Source organism: Salmo salar, chromosome ssa25 (assembly GCF_905237065.1).
Source record: "Salmo salar chromosome ssa25, Ssal_v3.1, whole genome shotgun sequence".
In the NCBI taxonomy this organism is placed as follows: Eukaryota; Metazoa; Chordata; class Actinopteri; order Salmoniformes; family Salmonidae; genus Salmo; species Salmo salar.
The window spans coordinates 14,341,973-14,365,540 of record NC_059466.1 but is presented as its reverse complement, the minus strand read 5'-3'; the positions used below and the strand labels follow the sequence as shown (position 1 = coordinate 14,365,540).

At 43.4% G+C, this 23,568-nt stretch overlaps 2 protein-coding genes across 9 annotated transcripts in view; both read right to left on the bottom strand.

Annotated features, from left to right (window-relative positions):
• myo3b (myosin IIIB) overlaps positions 1–2,669 on the bottom strand; it is a 97,883-nt gene extending 95,214 nt beyond the window's left edge. For 2 of the 3 annotated variants that reach the window (XM_014173241.2, XM_045707613.1), the window contains exons 1-2: positions 2,399–2,669; positions 1,852–1,894 (exon numbers count right to left, since the gene is read on the bottom strand). In XM_014173241.2, the coding sequence (XP_014028716.1) occupies positions 1,852–1,894; positions 2,399–2,492 (137 nt within the window). In that variant the 5' untranslated portion in view covers positions 2,493–2,669. Of the gene's footprint in view, positions 1–1,851; positions 1,895–2,158; positions 2,252–2,398 lie in introns of those variants that run through there. The other variant, XM_014173244.2, reaches the window with a different exon arrangement.
• A 1,477-nt stretch (positions 2,670–4,146) lies between these two features.
• The window catches only part of ubr3 (ubiquitin protein ligase E3 component n-recognin 3), a 48,622-nt gene continuing 29,200 nt past the window's right edge, over positions 4,147–23,568 (bottom strand). For 2 of the 6 annotated variants that reach the window (XM_014173234.2, XM_014173236.2), the window contains 14 exons: positions 23,046–23,179; positions 22,132–22,242; positions 21,793–22,005; positions 21,364–21,500; positions 19,240–19,325; positions 16,453–16,555; positions 11,669–11,769; positions 9,780–9,904; positions 8,655–8,762; positions 8,283–8,408; positions 7,993–8,172; positions 6,900–7,109; positions 6,541–6,680; positions 4,147–6,386 (listed from right to left, as the gene is read on the bottom strand). In XM_014173234.2, coding sequence (XP_014028709.2) covers positions 6,269–6,386; positions 6,541–6,680; positions 6,900–7,109; positions 7,993–8,172; positions 8,283–8,408; positions 8,655–8,762; positions 9,780–9,904; positions 11,669–11,769; positions 16,453–16,555; positions 19,240–19,325; positions 21,364–21,500; positions 21,793–22,005; positions 22,132–22,242; positions 23,046–23,179 — 1,892 coding nt within the window. In that variant the 3' untranslated portion in view covers positions 4,147–6,268. Of the gene's footprint in view, positions 6,387–6,540; positions 6,681–6,899; positions 7,110–7,992; positions 8,173–8,282; positions 8,409–8,654; positions 8,763–9,779; positions 9,905–11,232; positions 11,459–11,668; positions 11,770–16,452; positions 16,556–19,239; positions 19,326–21,363; positions 21,501–21,792; positions 22,006–22,131; positions 22,243–23,045; positions 23,180–23,568 lie in introns of those variants that run through there. The other 4 variants (XM_014173235.2, XM_014173237.2, XR_001324147.2 and 1 more) reach the window with 3 other exon arrangements.

Below are 23,568 nucleotides of genomic sequence, written 5' to 3'. Positions count from 1 at the left end.
TTGCCAGGAGTTTACAACAACGCACTCAATATTGGAGCCAGTAGATGTGACAATACAACATGCAATGTATTTCCCTCTAGCTCGACAATGTGTTTCATCATATACCGTATAGGTATATTTAGCATGGTTCACCAAATTACTTTGATTCTTCATAGGCACCTATAGGTTTTACATGGTCTGTTGCGAAAATACTCAGTTCTTCCCAACTTTAATCCCTGTTAAGGGGATATGAAGGGGCTTTACAGTACTGTAAACCTCCATCAATGTGTCAAACTTGAATCGTCATGTCCTTGCAATAACCCTGTCTGACCAGTGACCACAGTCATGGAGAGATTACAGTGGTGGAGATGAAATGTGTTGCATCCCTCTATTCAAACCTCATTGTTTACAGGTGGGTACTTCTGTGCTGCCATAGGTACACCAGGTACTGATGTAACACTAATATCATACTACAGGATACCTGTATAGCCTGATCCATGACCATCCTGAACGCTGCACTCTTGTTTCATGTAGCGAAACAGAATTTAATCTGGTGAGACTTCAGGATGGTTGTACAGTAGGAGGCTAAGGCTAACTGTATGATATGTAGTGGTGAAAGCCAAAGTGTGAAGAACTGAGTATCTGATCTGGTCTCTCACCATATCCTGCCGTGTAGGTGGAAAAACTCTTTTGCCTTGAGGTGATTTTCCTCAGTGTTTCCATGTATCCTGAGCATTGAGTGAAAACGACACACCCTATCGTCAATACTGTACATGTATGCCATGTGTGCTGTATTTTATCATTTAGGTTGATATGCGACATGAGTTTGTAAAAGGCAGTAGCCAAGCCTAACAAAAATAGCTTCTTAGCAAACAGCAATTTCTCAAGCAAAAATTGTGCTAGGACTGCCTGGGAGTGGGGAGGGGAAAACCAAAAAGTTGCTGTTATTGGCAGAGAGGTTTGGAACTCTCTTTTTTATTGGTCTATTGACTAATTTACCGCCTGGTGATGTCAGGCAGGCCAAAACTCCATCCCATCTAAACAGGCTGAAATTTCAGGCGCACTTTTCGAACAGCTCTTACACTAAAAGGGCATTATCATTTTCACAGTATTATTCCAACTTCATAGTGTGGAAATATACACCGAGTGTACAAAACATTAGTAACACCTTCCTAATATTGAGTTACACCACCTTTTGCCCTCCGAACAGCCTCAATTCATCGGAGCAAGGTGTCAAACGCTTTCCACAGGAATACTGGCCCATGTTGACACCAATGCTTCCCACAGTTGTGTCAAGTTGGTTGGATGCCCTTTGGGTGGTGGAACATTGTTGATACACGTGGGAAACGGTTGAGCGTGAAAAACACAGCAGCGTCGCAGTTCTTGACACAAACCGGTGCGCCTGGCACCTACTACCATACCCCGTTCAAAGGCACATCAATCTTTAGTCTTGCCCATTCATCCTCTGAATGGCACACATACACAATCCATGTGTATGGCATAAAAATCCTTCTTTAACCTGTCTCCTCCCCTTCATCTACGCTGGTTGAAGTGGATTTAAAAGGTTACATCTATAAGGGATCATAGCTTTCAACTGGATTCACGTGGTGAGTCTATGTCATGCAAAGAGCAGGTGTTCCTAATGTATTGTACACTCAGTTTATATAACACATAAGAAAATCACGTTTTTGACTGCAATGGGCCTTTAAAGCCTCTATGTAATCTTCATGTCTGCCAACTTATGCTTTGCTAGGTACTGTAGTCATATGTTTGTTTTTGGTACTGCTGCTTAAAGAAAAAAAAGACTATTTACATTTCATTTCAAAATATTGAAGTCATGTATTTTGAATATATTTTTTATTAAAGCCTTACCCTGTCGTTGCTGCGTCAGTATTTCCATTTGTGAACCCGAACCCTGGAAATGTTTTAAATTATAGAAAAGACTCTGAAACAAACCAGAACTTATAAAACATCTTGACAGGCACAAAAAACAAAACATTTTACTTTCAATTTGATAATTTGCGACACATGACATGGCCAGTTCAAACACAGGCATCCCCATCTCAGGAATGCGGAGATAACGAACGACATTCCGACGTTTGTAACTACACTATGACAAATGTTTTAAGCATAATGTAGACAAGCATCATCCAATCAATACACTTTCTCTGTACCTTACCTTCCATAGCGACATATCCGAACTGATTTTCTCGGTTTTCTCACTAACCACAGTCACCCGTCAAAGGTTTAATTATTAACAGGAACTTGATAAGCAATTGAGAGGAAATAATATACCCTAACCAACTTGCTCTGCAAGCTACTGCTCCACATTCTGTATATGTCTTATTTAGGCTTATGTAATATAGCACATACAAAATGTTTTACAAATTCACATTTTTTTAAATAAATAAGATCTTACCAAAGCACGGAACTAACAAGTTCCTCAAATGTAGGGATGCCTGTGGCGGATATTTCAGTGCTCGTGTGATCAGAGCGTGCGAGAAAAGCTCCATTTTAGAAAAAGGCCTTGGTTTAGCTAACTATTTAACAAATGTTGAAACTCTTAGGATTCCCTGCTGGCATCATCTGCATGTCTGACAAATTCCACTAATTAGAGATGATGCCATGACATAGAGGCTTTGTACAGTACTGGTCATTACGTTGAGAGAGGCCTTTTGTCTTTGAAACTTCAACCCAGTTTTCATCCAGTGAGCAATATAATCTGTTGCTGTCATTCATAGTTCCTATTTGGCATGTAATGCCCTCATTGGCTTGCAATGATGCATTGTGAATTGGTCTCTGCCTAGTTGTTTTCTTCTCATTTAAAACGTGAGTTTCTCTCTCTGATTCTCACAGATGTCTGTGGTTTTATATCAATCCAAATTGCACATCCTTTATTTCTAACTACAAAGACATGTTTTCCACAGGTCATGTAGACTGAAAGTATAGGCTAAGTTACATTTTTGTATTTATTTAACTAGGCAAGTCAGTTAAGAACAAATTCTTATTTATTTCAAATTGTACCTTAAAAATCATATTATTCAGTCAAAGCAACCAATGAGTAAATGATCCATAGTGCCCCCAGTCCCAGAACAATGACCTGTTCTATCTGCACATTTCTGCAACAGTGCCCAGAGACTAAATTCACTGTGGCAAGAAGTAGATTCATCTGAATCAATGGATGTAATGTGTTTAATTTCAATTACAGTATGTTTTTTGAATTCGTGTGATGTAGTAGGCGTATGTGATCATTTACATGGAAACATTGTAAGCAGTAACAATACATCTCACAAAAATGAAATACAAATTTGAGTTTTCACCATATGACCAGAGCATAACTTTGACCATGTGTTTGAGGTTGAGAGAAAGAATATCCAAAAAGTTACAATATTGCCTCTTGGCACTAACATGTACATCCTGCTCTTACAGTCAACCATGCATTCGAGCTGTGAGAAGAAACTGAACCGTCCAAATGGAAAATAATGATATTCAGCCCCAAATTGTGGCTGAATATTTGTGTATTATTCTTTCCCATTTTGGACAGTTTAGTTTCTTCTCCCAGCTCGACTGCAAGAGCAGGATGTACATGTTAGTGCTGAGGCAATATTGTAACTTTTTTGGGCAACCTGAACAAATTCACATAGAAATGGTAGTTCTAGATCAGTCACTCATTGAAAGCAAGTCTAAGAAGCAGTAGATCTGTGCTATGTGCACCATTTTCTATGCTTACCGTTCTTAACGATTCTTCTTTGCTTACTTTAAGTTGTGTGCACCAGCTTCAAACAGCTGAAAATACAATAATTTTGGTTATGGGAAAATATATTTCAGCGCTGTTGCGATGGTAGAATGATTCTCTACACTGTACTTGCTTGTTTTGTCACAAACTGCAAAAATTCTAATAGTTTTCCTAATTTCAAACAGTAAATTGAGTGATTTTGCATAGTCCATCTTTAAGGGTTACCATGGAGCTAACCTCAATTTCAACTTGAGGTCCTGAGAAATCATAGTTAATGGCCTGAGTAGACAAAGGAAGCACAAGGGGCTTTGCTGCAGGCCAATTATGTTAATCATCTGAATGGACCGACAACACAAACTCACCGGAGAATAAAAATAGGAGATATATATATAATCTAAATGACATCAGCATGGAGAATGAAGAAAAACGAGTCGGTGTGTTTATATTTTATTAACATATGTTACATTTTGCAATAAATGTCCAAGTCACACTTTCTGATCCAACTCAGAAAGCCTGAATCAGCACCTACAGTAATGTACTGTATTCCTGATTTTCATTCATACAGGAGAACAAAGAACTTTCCATTAGAACGTACACCCATCACTCATTGGATATTTTGTTGCAGTCATGTAGGCTACAAAGTAGGGACTGGCAAAAAAAGAGGGAAGGGAATCTCAGAGTAGACAGATCAGCAGCATGCGTGGATGGAAATCAATATTTCCTAAAAGATTCCTCATTCGAGCACGATGTGGACCAGCAATTCACAAAATACTTTCACCAGAATAAATCACCCAAGGATTTGAATGTGCTGTTTTTCACTAAAAGTTATCTTGCACGCACAAGTGGATAAGTAGGCCATCTACTCGTCCAGCTGGTGACAATGTAATTGAAACTAAGCATTTAAGACCCAAAACTCAAAAAGTGTGACTAAAGTGTGACTGAAAAAACAATGTCATGCATACATTGTGTATTATGGTTGAAGTCTGGTGTCGAACATTGGAATGCATCCATGACCCAAGATAATAATTTTAAAAACTTGGAGAAATGTAGGCATAGGGAAATAGTCTTCCTTATAAATATACTGTAATTATAACTTTTGGCAATCAAAAGCATACAAATAAACTGTTATTTGAAAGTATAGAAAATGATATAATTGGACCACAAGTGTGGATTACATGAATAACAAATTTGTTAAGGTTAACGCTATTACACTTCGCAAAACCACATCTATTATCATCTTCAACAATTTCCCAATTACTTGTCTTTACCTATGGTTATTTAAAAGATGGGATCTTGCATTATGAGCCCATATACATTTACAGAGAAACTAAAAGGAAATGTGAAAATCAGGCCAATTTTTTTTTTAAACTGTACTCTAAAACTGCAAAATTATTCACCAGCAAAGGATGAAATGATTCCCATTCCCTTAAAGAAAGCCATACCAGTACAATAACTTTGAAATAAAAATATTTAAATTTAACTATAGCAAAATCCCATTGCACATGAGATTCTGAGCAATGGAGATCTTGGGAAAAGCATGCCAATTACATTGGACAGATATACTCCACAACAGTATTTTCTTTGTACTCTACTGTGGCCAGACTGGTGAGTGGGCATTGAGTTTCCTCAGGGACCCGGGCCGGAGGCATAAAGGCAGGACTGCAAAGACCAATAGAGATGACTGTCTCCCTCAACCTTGCAGCGAGCTGGAATCAACAACCTGTTGCCAGCCATCTACCATAAACAAAACCTTAATTTCTTAGAAAAAGAAAACAAAAATAATCTTTACAAAGGTAAAATTACCTATTTGAACAATGAGCAGCAACATTTATTAAAAATAGTAAAAACGTTGTATTTTAAACTGCAGCAAAAAAATTATACCTGAGGATGAATAAAAATTAAAAACAATTGCCTTTGCTTAACTGCAATAAACTCTTTGTTGATGAGTGGACTTGTGTCGCCTACCAGAATGTCCCCAACACACACACTGAGCACACAATTTGCAATAACATTGGTATACTTATCAAGAGCTTTAAACTCATGCCAGCAGTACAAAGTCCAAAAATGAGGGATATGCAGCAACTCGTACATGGTGACAAAGATGATAATCAATAACCTTACCAGGGGCAAATCTGTCATTCTATATACTCCAAATATCGAGTAGTTCGAACTCAAACTGTAAGCCAATCAGAGTGTCCAAATATTCACCAGAATCAGAGTATTTTTTCGTGAAAAAAAAATGTCTGCCTTCAAAACCTCTTCCAAACTAATGTGTTACAGGGAAAAGTTGTGCTTTCAGGTTTCTCCCTGTTGAAATCCACACAGTAAATCACTTAAATAAAAACACACACACACACACACACACACACACACACACACACAGTTAGTCTTTAGGCATGATTGTACACCAAACTCCACATAATCCAAGGCTGTGGCAGTGACACACTCACTGCATATTTGTTTATATCACATGATAAGATTCCTATATGTTTAACAGAGGCAGACACATAAGCCAAAGAGATTCTTTCCCATCAGGGTGTGGGTTCGGTAACCTTACAGTCCGTTGTAGTGAGGTCCCCAGCGCTTGTTAATGTGATCGAAGGTGTGCGAAACCCACTGTTGCTGCAGCACTCTATACCTCTCCACACATAGAAACAGGGGCTTGCCACGACTGCAAAAAGATTGAAATGATTTATTTACATTTTTACAATTATCGGCATAGTCCCCACCACATCAACCGTTCAAGTGAGAACCTGACAAGATCACTGTGTGAGATATGAAACAGAAGAAGTGTTTGGCGACGTGTCTACGGAGTGTATTCGTACCGTAGATCGCGGTCCTCCTCTCCATGGGCATCCAGGTAAACGGAGCCCCACAGGCAGAAGCGATGCCCTCGGATAATGATGATGACAGAGGCGTTGATCAATAGGAAGATGCCCGTTGCTGCGCCACAGTGTTGAGAGTGCTAAAGACAGACATAAACAATCTCTTCACCTAATCACAGTCATCTGCACACACAGCAGCACCACCCAAGCAAGCAAGCAATAATATCCATCGATGACCTAAAAATTAAGCACGTCGGGCCACCCAATGAATAACACATCTTTTTAAACACGGTATGAAGATCATGGTGTTTTTTTCAGATATAGTCTAATATGGCCGTCGAAAAAGCAGGGCCACTCACCAAAACACATTCACAGATCCCCTGCTGCTTGCAGCACAGCCCTTTGAGGCAGACGAAGGCGCCACAAACGAGGCAGAGTGCTGGGTCCTTTGGCACCTTTTTGCAGGCAGTGCAGGCCTTCTTGTGGTAGTACTGGAAGATGATGTTGTAGTGGTCAGGTAAGTGGAGGAGGTGGGGGGACGCCCACTGTGGATCCTGGACAAGCAAGGTCTGGATGAAGAAAAAAAAACATGTTTGTCACAACATTCCAATTTTGAACTGTAACTTTGTGACCTAGGATATCCATTGTAACAGCTTGGATGGAATAGGAGCTGGTGCTCACTACTGTGCCTTGTCCATGGTAGGTCTACCCTTCAGCTGCCTCATCACTTAAGAACAAAACCAATCCAATCCCGCAAGAGCCGACTCTCAAGTGCCTTTCATTTAGCCATGTGCTCTTCTGTTCTCTCTAACCTGTCAATAGAGTCTTAATCAGCGGACTCATCAGGTCGCCTTGGCAACATTTAGACATTGAAAATATGACATAGCCCTTTCATCCTGCTCCTTTAAGCACCACCCCCAAGAAACACTTAGGCTACTGTACATTCATTTCAGTTGGGGCATTGTCTCTCCCCACTTGTTACTAAAAGGGATTTAAGAATATAGGAAGTTAAAGTAAGTTTTAAGCCTTCTACTGAATAACTTGTCAAGAGGTCCTATATGCCACATTTTTCAGTATTGACTTCAACTCCAGGGTGTAATGTTGTGGGTTGAAAGGTATGTGGGAAAAAAATCCAGAACGGCAGTGTGAAGCGATGTGAGGTTTCATCTTGTGATGCAAGGCAGCAAAGGTCAGTGCTGAGTGACAAAGGCAGGGTGGGAAAAACATTACTCTCGCAAGGGCTATATTCAGCACTGAATATACAGAAGAGGGGCTATACGCAGCAATGGCTAAAATAAAGGGCCTGAAATGCCATGGCTCACACGTGGTGTCAATAGTCTTTTCTTATAAACACAATAGTGAAAAACAAAATGACACCACCATTGGTGCTTTGGAGACGTTATAAATGGAGCACAACGATTGGTGGCGTTAAGTGCTCAGCCTCAAACCTACTATTGATTTCTTTGCCTGAGTGTCAGAGAGCCCCGTGACCTCAGAGCACCATTGAGTCATCAGGTCGAAAGCGTTGACCGTCCAGTCAAGACACGAGGCACTGTAGATGGGGTTGGATGGTTGAAGGGCCGGGGCCAGGAGCCCTAGACAGCCGGCGAGGCCTGAGAACTCCTCTACCTCCTGAAATAGAACAAATGGTCAGTATGAGTTAAAGCAGTGGGGTTGGAGCTGCTACGGTGCAGGCAGGTAGATAAACAGACAAAGATGTGGAACAGTAACAGTAACCGTACCGGGCAGCCTGACAGTTTGTCCCCATAGAGGTGGTGCTGCAGGAGACAGGAGAGGCGGAGGTAGGGCAGGCAGAACTGCTGGAGGCTGTACTCTATGGAGTGTGGGGACCACACACTGGAGCTCAGCTGGGGAAGGAAGCACAGGAGTAATGCCTCATCAATAACCTTTCGACAGCTGGCTGATAATGGGGTGATATACATCTCCTTCAGAGAGCACAGATATCAAAGCATTGTTGTTCTGGGTAATGGCCAATTTATCATGTAAGAGAAAAGAGGAGAAAACCAGGTGGGGGATTACCAAGAGAGATGGAGCTAGCCAAGCACAGAGTTCGGCAGCTTTGTTTTGAAACCCCAAATGCTATTATGGCTTACCATAGACGGCACTTCAGTGTTCACATCATACACAGTCTTCACCTTGGACAGCTCACCGATGACATGGCTGAGAAGAGCGTCATAGGACTTCTCGGCATTGAAAGCATTCTGTGTGAGAAAAAGTCAAAAAGTATTGGAGAGGTGACAAGAGTACACAGTACTATAGAATGACACTACTTTGAAACAATTCAGCCTATGCCACTGGAATTGTTTAATATGATATTCAAGCAGTCAATTGTCAAGTATTTGAGATGTGCTGCAGTGTGCATATTTCCCCCTCAAACATGTGCAGCACTGTATAATATCTTATGCAGAATAAGCCGAGGACACATTTTCATGCAATAAAATATTTCACAGTTGATAAGCGCCAAGACATTACTGAATGTGTGTTCTGATAAAAATTAAACTGGTTTGACTAATATTCTATATGGAGTAAAGCTGCTGGCATTTATCAAGTTGACGGTGGGAGAATATAAACCAGCAGCCAGTCTTATCTAGCCTGGCGTTCTCAGTCCTAGATTTATAGCTGGAGGAATTTGGAGTCAGGATTTCCTTCCTCTGGGCTCGGGATCTCGGTTGAGACTTTGGCGTCTTTTTATCAACTGCAATTTAAATACAACGACATCCCTCCAAATATGGCCCGTGTTAACAATGAGGATTTCCAAGCGGTCTGAAATGACAGCTAGTGAGCGAGTAAGTGCTGCATTGTTCGTGACGGAGTGGGGGGGAGATTTTCAGCCCTGCCCCAATAGATAGAAAACACTAAAGGGTGGGCATTTTGCTGTTTGCCCATTTACATTCCAACCAGCCACTTGCTAATACAGATTTAATAGACTGAAGATGAAAAGCCAATTAATGTCAGCCCTCTCCGGTAATCTCTCTCTCCTTGATAATGATGATCGATACATCTACAGCTCAAACGGCTTAAATTAACTCGGCCAGGGCTTAATCTTTATTTGCATTCACACTCATTTGCTACGGCTGTAAACAGTTCCTGGGAATAACAGGTAGAAAGTATAGAGACACGGCATGCACTGGCTTCTCAATCGAGGGAACTTTCCTAAGCTTACTTGTTAGAGTACAAGGCGGCAGTACGGTGAGGAGAGTGGGTGATATGTCCATTACCTTCTTGAGAGCGCCAGACGTGCTCCAGGCCTGCCTCTCCTCGGGGCTGAACTTGGCTGAGAGAGATGCCAGAGCCTGGGTGTACTGCAGGTTGTACAGCATCCTCACCAGACAGATGAAGTGTTCTGCAGGGACAGAGAGAGGAGACACACCCATGTATAGTGTCGGGATACTCGCGCTACATAGTCTTGGTCAGACTTTCATTGTTTTGAGAAGAATAATGGATTCATAATTAAAGTTGTTGCCATTCTCATTCGAAGAACCACTCATGGATGAAAATCTGCATATCATAAAAACAGGAATATGATGGCAACAAAGTTAATCGTTTTGGAAGAATAGGCAAATTACCACCCTTCATTTGCATTTTTCTTTTACAATAATTATGAGCATGGATGGAGCATCCTAGCAATCAGCAAAAACAGGAAATCACAACAGCCAAGATGTGTTCTCCACAGACAAATTACTAAGTGGAACAATACATTAATATAGGCATACAGTACATTATCTCTTCCCAATGACTACTTCGAACACCTTGTTAAATAGAAAGCCGTTTCATCCATGTTCAACAGTAAAAAAAATGACTTAAAAGGAGGCCTAGAATGATCTGTAAGAGCTGGACAATCAGGTTGCCTTCAAAGGAGATGAAACCTTTCTATTGGGCTAGAAGACAAGTCAATAGGTTGGGTTTGGTCTCCAGAGGAACGCTCCTGTGTTTATAAAGGCTCATCAAATAGACTTGTAATTAGCAGGGGGCACGGGCCCGCCAGGTGGAGGCTGCGATTTGGAGCAGGTCTTGGATTTGAACCGACAGAAAAACAATTCCAACTCCTTAGGAAAGTGGTGGTGGTGACAGGTCCTCTGGACTGGCCATTGTGTTGCTTGTCAGCACATTAAAAAAAAAACACACAACCTTTACTGCCATGAAGGACATATAGGCTGTTAGGACCCCCCCCCCGCCCCTCCTATCCACTCTAAATGAGACAAAAACCCAGACATGTCCTGACCTCCATGCCACGGATATAATAAAAAAATACTTAATTCACACCCATCTCGCATAGTGATGTGTTAAAAATCAATTCTCCATGTCACAAGGAGGGCCGTAATGATGCTTATTTGGCTTAATCAATGTGGAATTGAAGAAGACACAAAGTCCATCTAAAAGTGCGTAAGACATTGAGTGCCGTTTTCCCCGGCAGACTGAAGGGCAATGTAAGGAGGTGCTAATCAGTCAATAGGGAGAAGAGGTCTAACAGCTGTGGAATGGCTTTCTCTGGAGAAAAACAAAACCTGTCACAGCTATATCAACTCACCAATAACCAATAGCATCTCAGGCTCTTTTTCACTCACCATGTACAATAGTATTGTACTGTATATTGTTTACCAGAGTTGAGTTTAACCTAAATTTCAGAGTATTCTACGTTTTGATGCTAGGATAGATATTTAGGCCTCATACCGCCTCAGTGTCCATGGATTCAGGCAGTTCAGCACAGCACAGCTTTGTATGGCATGGCACCCATTAAGTAGGCCTATGATTGCTGCAATTTGGGCTCCAATGTAGTGGCCCTCCCCTCGGGCACGGGGCTGAGCCTGGAGGAGATCAAACAGGAAGCACTCAGCTGGAGATGAAGGGCATGTGAAGGGTGCACAGCCTCTATAAACAGGGCGATGTCACTCTGCTCCTGACAGCCAAAAATAGAGGGAACGGAAGAACAGATAAAAACCCTCCCTAATTTAGTCATGATTAGGACTGATAACGGTCTGTCATTCTGACCCAGCCAATGAGAAACCTCCCTCTGTAGCCTCGTTAACTCCCCTTCCACTCCTGTCCCTCTTGTCTGATTAAAAAAATGAATAAAAAATATTATGGATAGTTAGGAGAGTGACAGCACCTTTGCGTAGTGGCTGTGGCATGGTCAACACAAAGATGATGAGCAGGGATGGGCAGTCTCTGAACAGCATGGGGACCTCTGGCCTCTCGTCATCCAGGCAGCTGTAGAGAACAACACACCTGATGTACCGCTTTAAGACATATTGAAAAACATACAGTACATTCGTATTCAGATAAGAGTTAAGTATTCATTGAAACAAGAAATACCAGGTAGGTACACATACAGTGCATAAGGAAAGTATTCAGACCCCTTGACTTTCCACATTTTGTTACGTTACAGCCTTATTCTAAAATGGATTAAAAGAAAGAAAATCCTCAATCTACACACTATACCCCATAATGACAAAGTGAAAACAGGTTTAGAAATGTTTGCAAATGTATTAAAAAAATAAGAACAAAAATAGCTTATTTACATAAGTATTCAGACCCTTTACTATGAGACTCGAAATTGAGCTCAGACGCATCCTGTTTCCATTGATCATCCTTGAGATGTTTCTACAACTTGGGAGTCCACCTGTGGTAAATTCAATTGATTGGACATGATTTGGAAAGGCACACACCTGTCTATGTAAGGTCCCACAGTTGACAGTGTATGTCAGAGCAAAAACCAAGCGATGAGGTCGAAGGCTTTGTCCGTACAGTGCCGAGACAGGATTGTGTCGAGGCACAGATCTGGGGAAGGGTACCAAAAAATGTCTGCAGCATTGAAGGTCCCCAAGAACACAGTGGCTTCCATCATTCTTAAATGGATGACGTTTGGAACCACCAGACTCTTCCTAGAGCTGGCCACCTGGACAACCTGGCAAGGGAGGTGACCAAGAAGGGCCTTGGCAAGGGAAGTGACCAAGAACCCAATGGTAACTGACAGAACTCCAGAGTTCCTCAGATGGGAGAACCATCTCTGCAGCACTCCACAAAGCAGGTCTTCATAGTAGTGGCCAGATGGAAGTCACTCCTCAGTAAAAGACAAATGAAAGCCCGCTTGGAGTTTGCCAAACGGCACCTAAAGACTGACCATGAGAAACAAGATTCTCTGGTCTGATGAAACCAAGATTGAACTCTTTGGCTTGAATGCCAAGCGTCACGTATTGAGGAAACCTGGCACCATCACTATGGTGAATAATGGTGGTGGCAGAATTGGCAGGGACTGGGAGACTAGTCGGGATCAAGGGAAAGATAAATGGAGCAAAGTACTGAGAGATCCTTGATGAAAACCTGCTCCATAGCACTCAGAACCTCAGACTGGGGTGAAGGTTCACCTTCCAACGGACAATGACCCTAAGCACACAGCCAAGACAACGCAGGAGTGGCTTCGGGACAAGTCTCTGAATGTCCTTGAGCAGCCCAGCCAGAGCCTGGACTTGAACTCGATCGAACATCTCTGGAGAGACCTGAAAATAGCTGTGAAGCGAAGCTTCCCATCCAACCTGACAGAGCTTGAGAGGATCTGCAGAGAAGAATGGGAGAAACTCCCCAAATACATGTGTGCCAAGCTTGTAGCGTCATAAGAAGACTCGAGGCTGTAATTGCTGCCAAAGGTGCTTCAACAAAGGGTCTGAATACTTATTTTTTTATATACATTTTCAAACAATTCTAAAAACCTGCTTTTGCTTTGTCTTTATGGAGTATTGTGTGTAGATCGATGAGGGGGGGAAAATTATTTTCGATTTTAGAATACGGCTGTAACCTAACAAAATGTGGAAAAAGTCAAGGGGTCTGAAAACGTCTTATTTTTCCCGTGAGTGGAAACGGGACGGGATGAATGAGGAGGGGGAATGAACCTTCCAGTTTAAATTTGAATACAATTGTGGGTGAATCCTTTGAACAGTTATTATTAAAATGTCCATTCAAAACGTTGTGCTGTGTTGCTCTTTCTGAACGCACCTCAAACCTTGGCTCAAAGACATCTCCAACCAATGGGAATACACCTCAGTCCGTCCCTCAGGTAGGAAGCTAGAAACAGCGATGCTGAGTGACTGAACAGAAATAGCTTCTAATCAAAAGATAAGAGCTATTTTAGTAACTGCATGTAGGCTCCGGTATGTGCAAGACCCTATGCCTCGAGCTTATTAGTGTGCTTCGTTCAGGAAGACCACTCCTGGTATCTGGTACTTTTCTAATCCATCCTACTAAAGTAAATCCGAATGATTGTTTACTATATTGAACACCTTTAACTTGTTCATCTTGAATTCTCCATAAGCCTATAACAATTTAAAACTTATTGATCTACCATAATAACGTTTTAAATATTTGAGTGATTTGCGTCAGCTTCCTTTTACTGCTTCTATTCTCCCCACCACCTGTCAAAGAACTGTATTATAAACCGTACGTGAAAAAAATTCAAAACAGCAGCAACAGGTAAAAGAGAAAGGAGGGGGAAAAGACCGGATGGACATGGACAAGACCGGATGGGGCTAACAAATAAAGAGCAGAGACATCAGAGCAGTTTGCCACTTTCAACAGAAAATATTTTTTGCAATCGTTGTTTAAGTGGACCCCTAGCTGGGTTTACCCATTCAATTCTGTCAATTTCCACCCTGATTGTTCCCAATAACTACTGGTAGGTGCATGTTAGAAAGAATGTGCACGCTAAAATACATTGACCTGCAAAATAAATTGGGACAGTGACATTTTTTGCAGTTTTTTGGGCTCTGTACTCTAGCACTTTGGATTTGAAATGATAAATGACTATGGAGGTTAACGTGCAGACTGTCATCTTTAATAACACTTCTACATTAATGTGGATGTTGCCATGACTACGGATAATCCTGAATAATGATGAGTGAGAAAGTAAGAATCACAAATATCATAAACCACCCCCCCGTAGTTGTAATGGTGAGAAGATAGTGGGTCTCTACAAATTTGTAGAGTCACAAGCTTGAGGTAGTCATTGCATGCTATGAATATGGGACCAAATAGTTCACTTTTTAACTTTTTACTAATTTAATACACAAGTGAATTTTTCCTTGAAATGGGGGGACTATATACAAAAAGTGCTGTAACTTCTAAACGGTTCACCCGATATAGATGGACATACCCTCAAATTAAAGCTGCCAGTCTGCACTTTAACTTCAGTCATTGTATAATTTCAAAGAGTGCAGATCCAAAACAAAAAAGCATCACTGTCCCAATACTTTGAGCCCACTGTATGAGCCCATTGCCTGTATCTTCCCAGGGCCAAGAACAAAGTCCTCCCTTGAATATAGTGTATACGCTGGATGGCTAATAATAATAATAATAATAATAATAATAATAATAGGCTGGAATGGAGCAAATGGAATGGCATCAAACACACAGAAACCATGTATTTAATAGTGATTCCGCTCCAGCCTTCACCACGAGCCCATCCTCCCCAATTAAGATGCCACCAACCTCCTGTGGCTGACCTTAATATGCTGTGCACTTAAAAAACTTGCAATGACGTCACACTTCCAATTGCCCTCGAGGAGTCCCCCCCCCACTTTAATGCAGTGGGAGAAAGCAAAGCATTTTTCCTTATATCCCGTGACCCACTTCCATAATACAACCCGAGCCACATATTGTTGATTGCCACCTCCATTTAAAATGGCTGCTTTTCATCTGGCTGCCCATAGAGAGCCTCCCATCTCCACTCAAGACCTCCGGGGACATCGAATGAAGGGAGGTGCACTTACACAATAATACATTCCATTTTGAAGGCACTCGCCGGTTAATTCTAGTGTGCAATAGAAGAAAACCTTTATAACGCAGCAATCTGCTTTTCATTCCATCAAATTCAAAAAAGACTTGCCTACAGTGAACAGCCCACACAACGAAATGCATGTTGCACATTTCAGTCAAATCCAAATGACTAATAATTATTTTATTTTTTAAATCACATGAGCAATGTAGTCTTTTGAAAATGAGACTTATTTAAATTTAAGGCGTCCACATAAATGGACATAAGAGCGGTTATGAAAAACAGATTGTGTTATAAGTCAGACTAGGCAGGCACGGGCATCGACGTTCTCTGTCCTATTTAAACAGAGCAACACGACTGGGAGGGTGTCAATGACATAGTTGCCTTCCGAATCTCTAAGGGATTTTGAACACAAAATAGCTCCTCCGACACTCCTGCCTGGCTCGGAGCATTTAAATAGTAACAGGTGTAAAAGCTGTCTTCCACTGCTAACAGGGAGGGAGAGAGGTCGTTAGGTCACCTAATAGCGCTAAGTGTTATACGACTGGGATGCTAATAGCGCTCAAGACTGAACCTGGGAAGCCAAACTGTTCCAAGACAGAGCATGTCTCTGACCAACAAAAACAAGCTCTGTAGCGAGAGCATGAATAAAAGGAGAGATTATGCTTTGTTACATTTCTCTGTTTCTCTAAACCTGTGAAAGATGAGGCTGGGTGGCGGAGGGCTGAGATGTGTGGCGTGGTTGTTTCTCGGTGCAGCGATCGTGACAGGGTCGTTTCGCTCTCTAACGAGCACCCGGTAATTTGCCAGATGCAGCAATTATTGGTATCTATGGCAACCACGCATGGTGCCTTCTCGGTTTTTGGCTCCTCTTTGTCTAGAGGAAAAGCTGCAAGGGCCAGGGGGGGGGATGGTGGTGTTTAGCGTGAGGGGAGAGTGGCACTGTGATTACAGGAAGGGGGTGTGTGTTGCGTATGTGTTGAACGGGCTGTTAGGGTAAACTGGACTTAGGAGAGGGGTGTAGGGATGTCAGGTGGATCTGCACGGCTCGGGGGGGTGGGCGAGGAGATGTGAGAGTGGAGTACCGAATGTCTGTGTAGTGTAGCTTTAAGATGGCCGTCACTCACTCGTCTCTTCTCTGAGCCACCTGGGTCAACCTGGTCCAGGGATTGTACGCAGAATCAATGCTGTACAGACGCATGTGCATGGCAAGCACATGGAAAAGCTGATCTGAAAGACAGAAGAAAAAAAACTAAAACACACATGGATTTAAATGGTCAGCCAGATAGATCAAAACACTGGAACAGATATGAGACGGCTACTGTAGCCGGCCACCTGCATGCCCATTGGCCAGTGCCTACTGGCACACCAAGCTATGAGTGTATCAAAATGACAGATGCAGTTGACCTGAACTGATTGCACTGAGCGTAATGGTTTGGCTGGGTAGTGGCTGGGACAACGCAGGCCAGATGGATAGACGGCACTACTCCGCTCCCAGCCATCCTCTCTGGTCAGGAGTTACACCTGTTCACTGTGGAACATGAAGAGCACCACACCTTTCTCTCACACCAAAAAAAATGTCATCTCCTCCTGGAACAATTTCCTCCTTTAATATTAACACCAAAAAACCAAATGACATCTACTTAATGGCCCACTAAGGTAGTGCTCATTGGAACCATAGCTAAATGTCCATTTGAAATCTGAAAAAAAAAAATCACATTTAGAAATTACACCTGTAAAGCAAATAATAACAAACCATACATTCCTAACATAGAGACCTGGGATCATGTTGACTACTTTCTCTCACGAAGAACAACCAAGTGGTCCGAAATACTAATACAGTTCTTCACATCCAACCTTGTCAACAGACCTGTAGCCCAAATAAATAAATAAATAAAATATTCTTCTTCTGATAGTTATGACAGAGCTGTAATGCAGCAAAACATTGAATTCCATTGCTGCAATGTGGACCTTCGGGTGAGTTGGCTCACACGGCTGGCAAAAACTAGAGCTACACTGCCCTCTACAGCTGACACATGGTGGCAGCAGTCTACGACCCAGAGGTCGAAGGAGGTGAGTGACTCTGCTTCAGTCCCTCCGTCTGTCAGACGGGGTTAGAGTCCCTCCACTAGAGGACGAAGACATGTGAAGAGTGACACAGTGGTAGGAAGGATCGCCAGCCAATGCCCTTCAAGCTGGCAGGGAACAAGGCTTCAATTGCTGCTCGCATGGCTAACACCTCTTCCATCAGTCAGCCCCTGCCTTGTGTGTGCCTGCTCCTCCTCTCCCAGTCTGCTGCGCTGTTATGTGCTCTGTACCCCCCCCCCCCCATAGCCACACGGTCTGTCAGCACCAATAGAGAGGTCTTCAGTTTGCCTTCAGATATTGATCTGGCTCTGCTTTCTATTAAAGCTCATGCTATTCGCCATGATCTTTACCCCCGCACTTGTCATCCCTCCGATATAGATTTGTAATGGCTGTGTGACTTATGTTGGGATTAGATTACTTTTACACCCACCCCCCTGCGGACAAACACTTCAAATGAGAAATTCTCTTGGACACATCTCATCGTGATAGGCCGACACCTACCATAACAGTATTGTATTGGACGTTGGAGGCCATCTTCACTGTAAAGACCACATCAATAGACTGGCCAAATAAATAAAAAAATGCCAGCTATACCAGAGACGAGCCATTTGAAGGTGGACTCTCCACAGTTGATTTAACACGAGAGACTGGCGGCGCCACTCTCCAGCCCATGACATCCTCATCAGCTAAACGATATAAGTGCCTTGTGGGATATGGGCTTAGGAACCCCCTTGGGTTGTAGTAGTCAGCGCGCATGTCCCCTGTTCCCCCTCCATATCCCATTCCCTACGAAGAGGCAACACTAATGTACTGCAACTGAGTAAATGTGGCCGCCGGCATGGCTACACAAGTTAATATAGCTCAGAAAAACGGCAGTCCTCTAGTGTGAAATCTCTTTTGCCCCACTCAAGGATGACAGGCGTCTCACTAGAGCAGAGAGCAGCGCGAATTTATCGCCGCTAAACAGACTAATTAAACCGAGCAGGAAAATGGACTGCTCTCATCCCCAGGCTCAGCTCTGATAGAACATAATGTTTAACACATAAAAAAAAAAAGGTCAAGTTCAAATGACAGAAAGTAGAATAAAGGAGAGACACCTTTGGGCATCTTGAGTCGACCATCCAAAAATCAGAACCTCGCATCTTCGTCTGCACCTCTGAGCATAAGTGTGTTTCGTCCTCCAAATCGACCACCAATGTCGGAGGCTGTCTTCGGCATTGTCGTCACAGCGGGCAGAGTCACCGCTCAAGACGGCAACGTCACTCGGTCTTCATTTCCAGTCCACCCCAGAGTGGACCACCCTTGCCACACAATCAACTAAAAAACAGCACTTGACACGTTTGTCTGCTTCATTTACCCTGACGGCAGAAAGCGTCAGCAACAGCCTTACTTGAGATAGCATCTCTCCTTCCCTACCACGGCTAAATCGACAATCTTTACCAATGGTCCAACGGTTACATGGACGAGCGGCTTCAATCTCACCTCAGAGACTTTATTACACAAGGGCCGTTGGGACAAGGCTTCCCACCACCTCCGATTCCCTCATGTCCCCATAATCAGCCTAAATTCCAACGGACCTTATCGTAAAAGAACAAAGACTAAAATGCTTCATACTAATCTCTTTGAATCTAAAGAAATATTTCAAACTGTTGATATACGAAACATGGGTCAATGGCTTTACACAAGGTCAACTTCGGATGTACACAATAGCTTAGTGGTCAAGTAGAGGGCAACACACTTCCTATAGCACCGAGTAGACGGAAGGAGGCTTCATGCATGTTCATCTAGTGAGAAGCAAGGCGAGGGGAGTGGTGTATTGTACTCACTGAGACAGGAGCGCTTGGCTGCAGCGCTGGCTCCACCAGAACACAGGTTCCCTCCACGGTGCACCAGCTCCAGCTCCAGGTTTGTCCTGAGGAAACAACCATTACTAAGCACACACACACGGTAAACTGCTAGGGCTTAGTGGGACAAGCAGAAGATTTTTGGGGCATTTTCGCAGCCATTTTTAGCTCAGGCAGTCTGACAGGAGTTTCCCCCCCCCCATTCAGAAACAGGACAGAACAGTGGACTATTAACATTCCTTCATGTCATCTACCTGCTATTGCAGTAGCGACCTAAGACGGGAGGGCTCGTAGCGACCTAAGACGGGAGGGCTCGTAGCGACCTAAGACGGGAGGGCTCGTAGCGACCTAAGACGGGAGGGCTCGTAGCGACCTAAGACGGGAGGGCTCAACTAGTGAAATTATCGCCAATATCTGGTGAGGTTACTGACTACTGGCTTTCCCTCTATTCACCCATTTTATAAGAAACATCAGATATAGAAGATGTAGCAGACATTGGCTGTTGTGTTTGTACCAGCCATTTCATATCAATAACAAAGAGTTGAAATAGCTAGTCCATTGGCATAAAAGCCGTTCCATCCAGTTTCCCTTGTATAATCTCGGCTGTGAATTTCCCATGCATATCCAAACCATTTAATATTTCAATTTCTGCAACCAAATAAAAGAAAAAAAGTAAAACCATTAGAGAATAAATTGATATTAAAAGCAGGTAGGTGTCGCTTAAATTAGACAGAACAGGGGTTGTTTTGATCCTGCCACTGGACGTTTCCTCCCGTAGGCTGGGGAGGTGGGGGCAAATCCTCGGGCTTCCTGGGAGAAAAAGCAATTTCACATAGATAATGCAGCCACGCCGAGCTTCATCTGGCTGCTACTGATAAGAGCGCCCTTCCGACAGAGGAATTTTCCACTGCTCAGGCAATTTGCGCTGTTCACTGAAATTGTGAAAGCCAACAGGCACCCAGACACAGGGAGCAAGGACTTCTCTCTGCAGGGCACAGGTTGAGAGAAAAAAAGGTGAGGGGGAGAGGGGCATGGGGAGGGGGAGGAGACTGGGAGGGGCCAAGGGCATCCCACAACCCTTTGCCTATGGTGAGAGAATAGAAATGACGGTTCCATTCTCTAGTCCCTGTAACGCATTATCAATTTCGGACGACGATAAAAGCATAATTTAACGTCATTTAGAGGAGCGTGTCCAAAGAAGAAAGATTTGGGGCTCCAACACAGCAAGCAACAAAACTGTAAATAAGTACTCTGGAGAAAAAGAGCTATAAAAAAATAAAATAAAAAATAAAATAATTTAAAAATCAGTGGAAGAGAGGCAGAGCGATAAACCCATACAGTCAGAGGTAATAAAGGATGGTGGAACCAACCAGTCAATACCATTTTACTGCATCGTCAACTGACAAAGCTGCCAATGTCGCTTAGAAGGATTTCCAGCGACACCTCCAGCCCCACACACTGCAGTACAATCAGAGGTATGAATAAAGCCAATCAAAAAAACCTTCACAGCTACCGAGCAACTTCAAAAAACACCAAGTAATCTATATATCCGGTGCAGCTACAAAGACTGAAATTCAATACGCCCCGACCGTACGCTACAGATATTGTACAAAAGCCTTTTCAAGCGGCCCTCCTCAAGCGAAGAAGTGCGCTCAATGGATAAAAGCAACAAAACAAAAATAGGCTAAGCTCAGGAAACGTTGCCGTTCTCTTTCTGTGCCCAGTCATTGTAATGCAAGGCAGGGAGCTGGCTTTCAGAGCACAAAAGGAGAGGAGCAGACAGGCCAGGCAGCCAGTGTTTTGGCCAGAGGCCACAAGACTAGAGTCAGTGGGCTGCATAACAGAGAGCAGTAGGAGGAGGACCTCCCTGTCTGATTGGAGCACGCGTCGGGGTCACTAGCCACGGGAACACAGGCCATTGCTCATCTCCCAGGCCTGCATGACTCACACCATATGTTACCAGGTGCACTTTCACTTAGTCTCATGGAGCTGCAAATGGAAAATTCTCCATATGATTGTGATAAATGGAGTTTCTCTTTGGTTTCATTATTTTGAAGCGTCTCAGAGGAGTCTGTGGTGACATTTTGACTGCGTCATGTCCCTCACCTGGCCACAGAGTACATGAAGAGGAAGTCGTTGTCAGGGGAACCAGGGTTCTTGCCATAGTCCATGTACTTCCTCTGGGTGGTGTTCTTGATATCCTTGATAAACGACTCCATCTCTTTGCTCAGGTTGGACTCCGTCTGGAAGGGAAAGGTTGCAAAGTGACTAAGCAGGATCTCCATTTTGAAATGTTGTTGACTATGGTAATTTTGACATAATGGCCACCTACATGTATGCATTTGCAAATCATTGGGATAGTACATGAAACAAACCATGGCAAATGTTTGGCAGGAGATGACAGGCGACATATGTATTGAGGCCAAACTGGAGTAACACCATAACAGCTACAATACTGTTGGCGTCCGTCTCATTTGTCAGGAAGTGTTAAGATGGAGTGATCGGGGTGAAGCGGTGTATATCTCTCTGCCTTACAGTGGTGCTTACTGGGAAAAGCCCCAGCTGCTCCTGCAGGTCCTCCACCTCCTTCACCAGCACAGCGGTCTTCTTGTTGGTGGGCATGTGCCAGCTGACCACCTCGGTGCTCCGGCCCGGGCGGCAAGGCAGCACGCTGTTGGCAAACTGTCTGCACAGCGGGCAGGTGAACTCGCCCTTATCCACAGAGAAGCCCTGCAGCACCTGGTCATTCTGGGTTTAAAAAAATATATATATATAAAAACATGCACGTTGGATTATTACAGGAAACAGGGCAGGTAAGACTGTCCTATGTTATGACCCTTATGTCAATCCATACTTGCATAAGGATACTCTTACCCGCAGAGACTCCATGTAGGACTTGTGGCAGTCTATGTGCAGGGTGTGTCCACAGGTCTGAACATACACACCCCCATCCCAGCCTATTGAGGCGGACTGCAGGCAGGAACTCTGCGAAACAGACAAGAGAACAGCTCAAGACAAGAGTCTCTTAAGTTCCATAACGGTAGAATAGAAACCAAAGGGGGTTGGTGGCACCTTAATTGGGGAGGACGGGCTCGTGGTAATGGCTAGAGCGGAATGGTATCAAATATATCAAAACACATGGTTTCTATACACTGGGTTCCGGACATTATTATGAGCCGTCCTTCCCTCAGCAGCCTCCTTTGATAGAAATATATACAAGAAGTTGATTTAACTACATTTCTACAGCAGAGCAGCATTTTTATGTGCGAAAAAGGCAGGGGGAGCCATTTCTGGAGAAAGAGACAAGAAATGGCAGAACAGCAGTGCAGCTAACACCCAAAGACCGTGGCAGTGTTTCTTTGTCACGCTGACTAACTGCCTCAGCGTTTCCAGAGAGGGGTAGAGGAGGAGTGAGGGAGGAGAAGCTCTGTCAGGAGGTCTTAATCCTCCATGCCCAATTCTCTCTGTTTTCTGGCTGCTGGAGTGGCTGATAGACTGGCAGGCTGGAACACTGGGCTGGGCTGCTGAATCACCTGAACCCAGCTCAGAAGGAAACGGTTCAACATGCATGATGGGAATCCACTCTATGGCCATTAAAATAGGCTTAGAGAAAGACTTCAGAAAAACGCCAGTGCTTACATTGAAACACTCCCCTGTGTGTTACAGTGAGCCTTTACTAGCTAGATCCAAGCCAAGGACACACGGGAGGAAAGGAAGGAAGTAAAAGAGAGTGCGAGGTAGAGAGAGAGTGCGTTTAAGTGACTGGGTGCGTCAGTCAAGACACCTACATCCTTGAAGAAGCGTTGCATGAGAGCGAGTCTGACGTCGTGAGCCGCCCCGCACGTGTCCGCTGGGTAGATGTGCTCATCGTCAGTGGTAGGCAGTTTCTTCATCTCGTCACTCTTGCATCGGTGTCCCAGCACTGAAAAAAATAAAAAATAAATAAGAGCACGGGGGCTCGCAGTGAGTGACGATGAGCTTTATTATGAATGTATTAGCATGAGTAATGAGCTCTCAGATTCCCATTTTATAGATCTGCATAACATTTATATAAAACAATCAAGGGCAATGATTGCTTGGAGAACACGTCACGTTTTAGGCGCGCCTGTAGTCAAACGCAGATGTTTTCCCCCTTTCCACATCAGGAACAGAGGACAGTGACTGATACGTCCGTTGATAACGACAGCTAATCTCCCAGACATCCACTCAGTAAATCAGTGGCAGTCTGGGAAAAATAAATTCTGCTTCAAATGATTACGGCTTCCCATCTATGAAAAGGACAATAAAGATCTGACAGATAATTAACTTAGT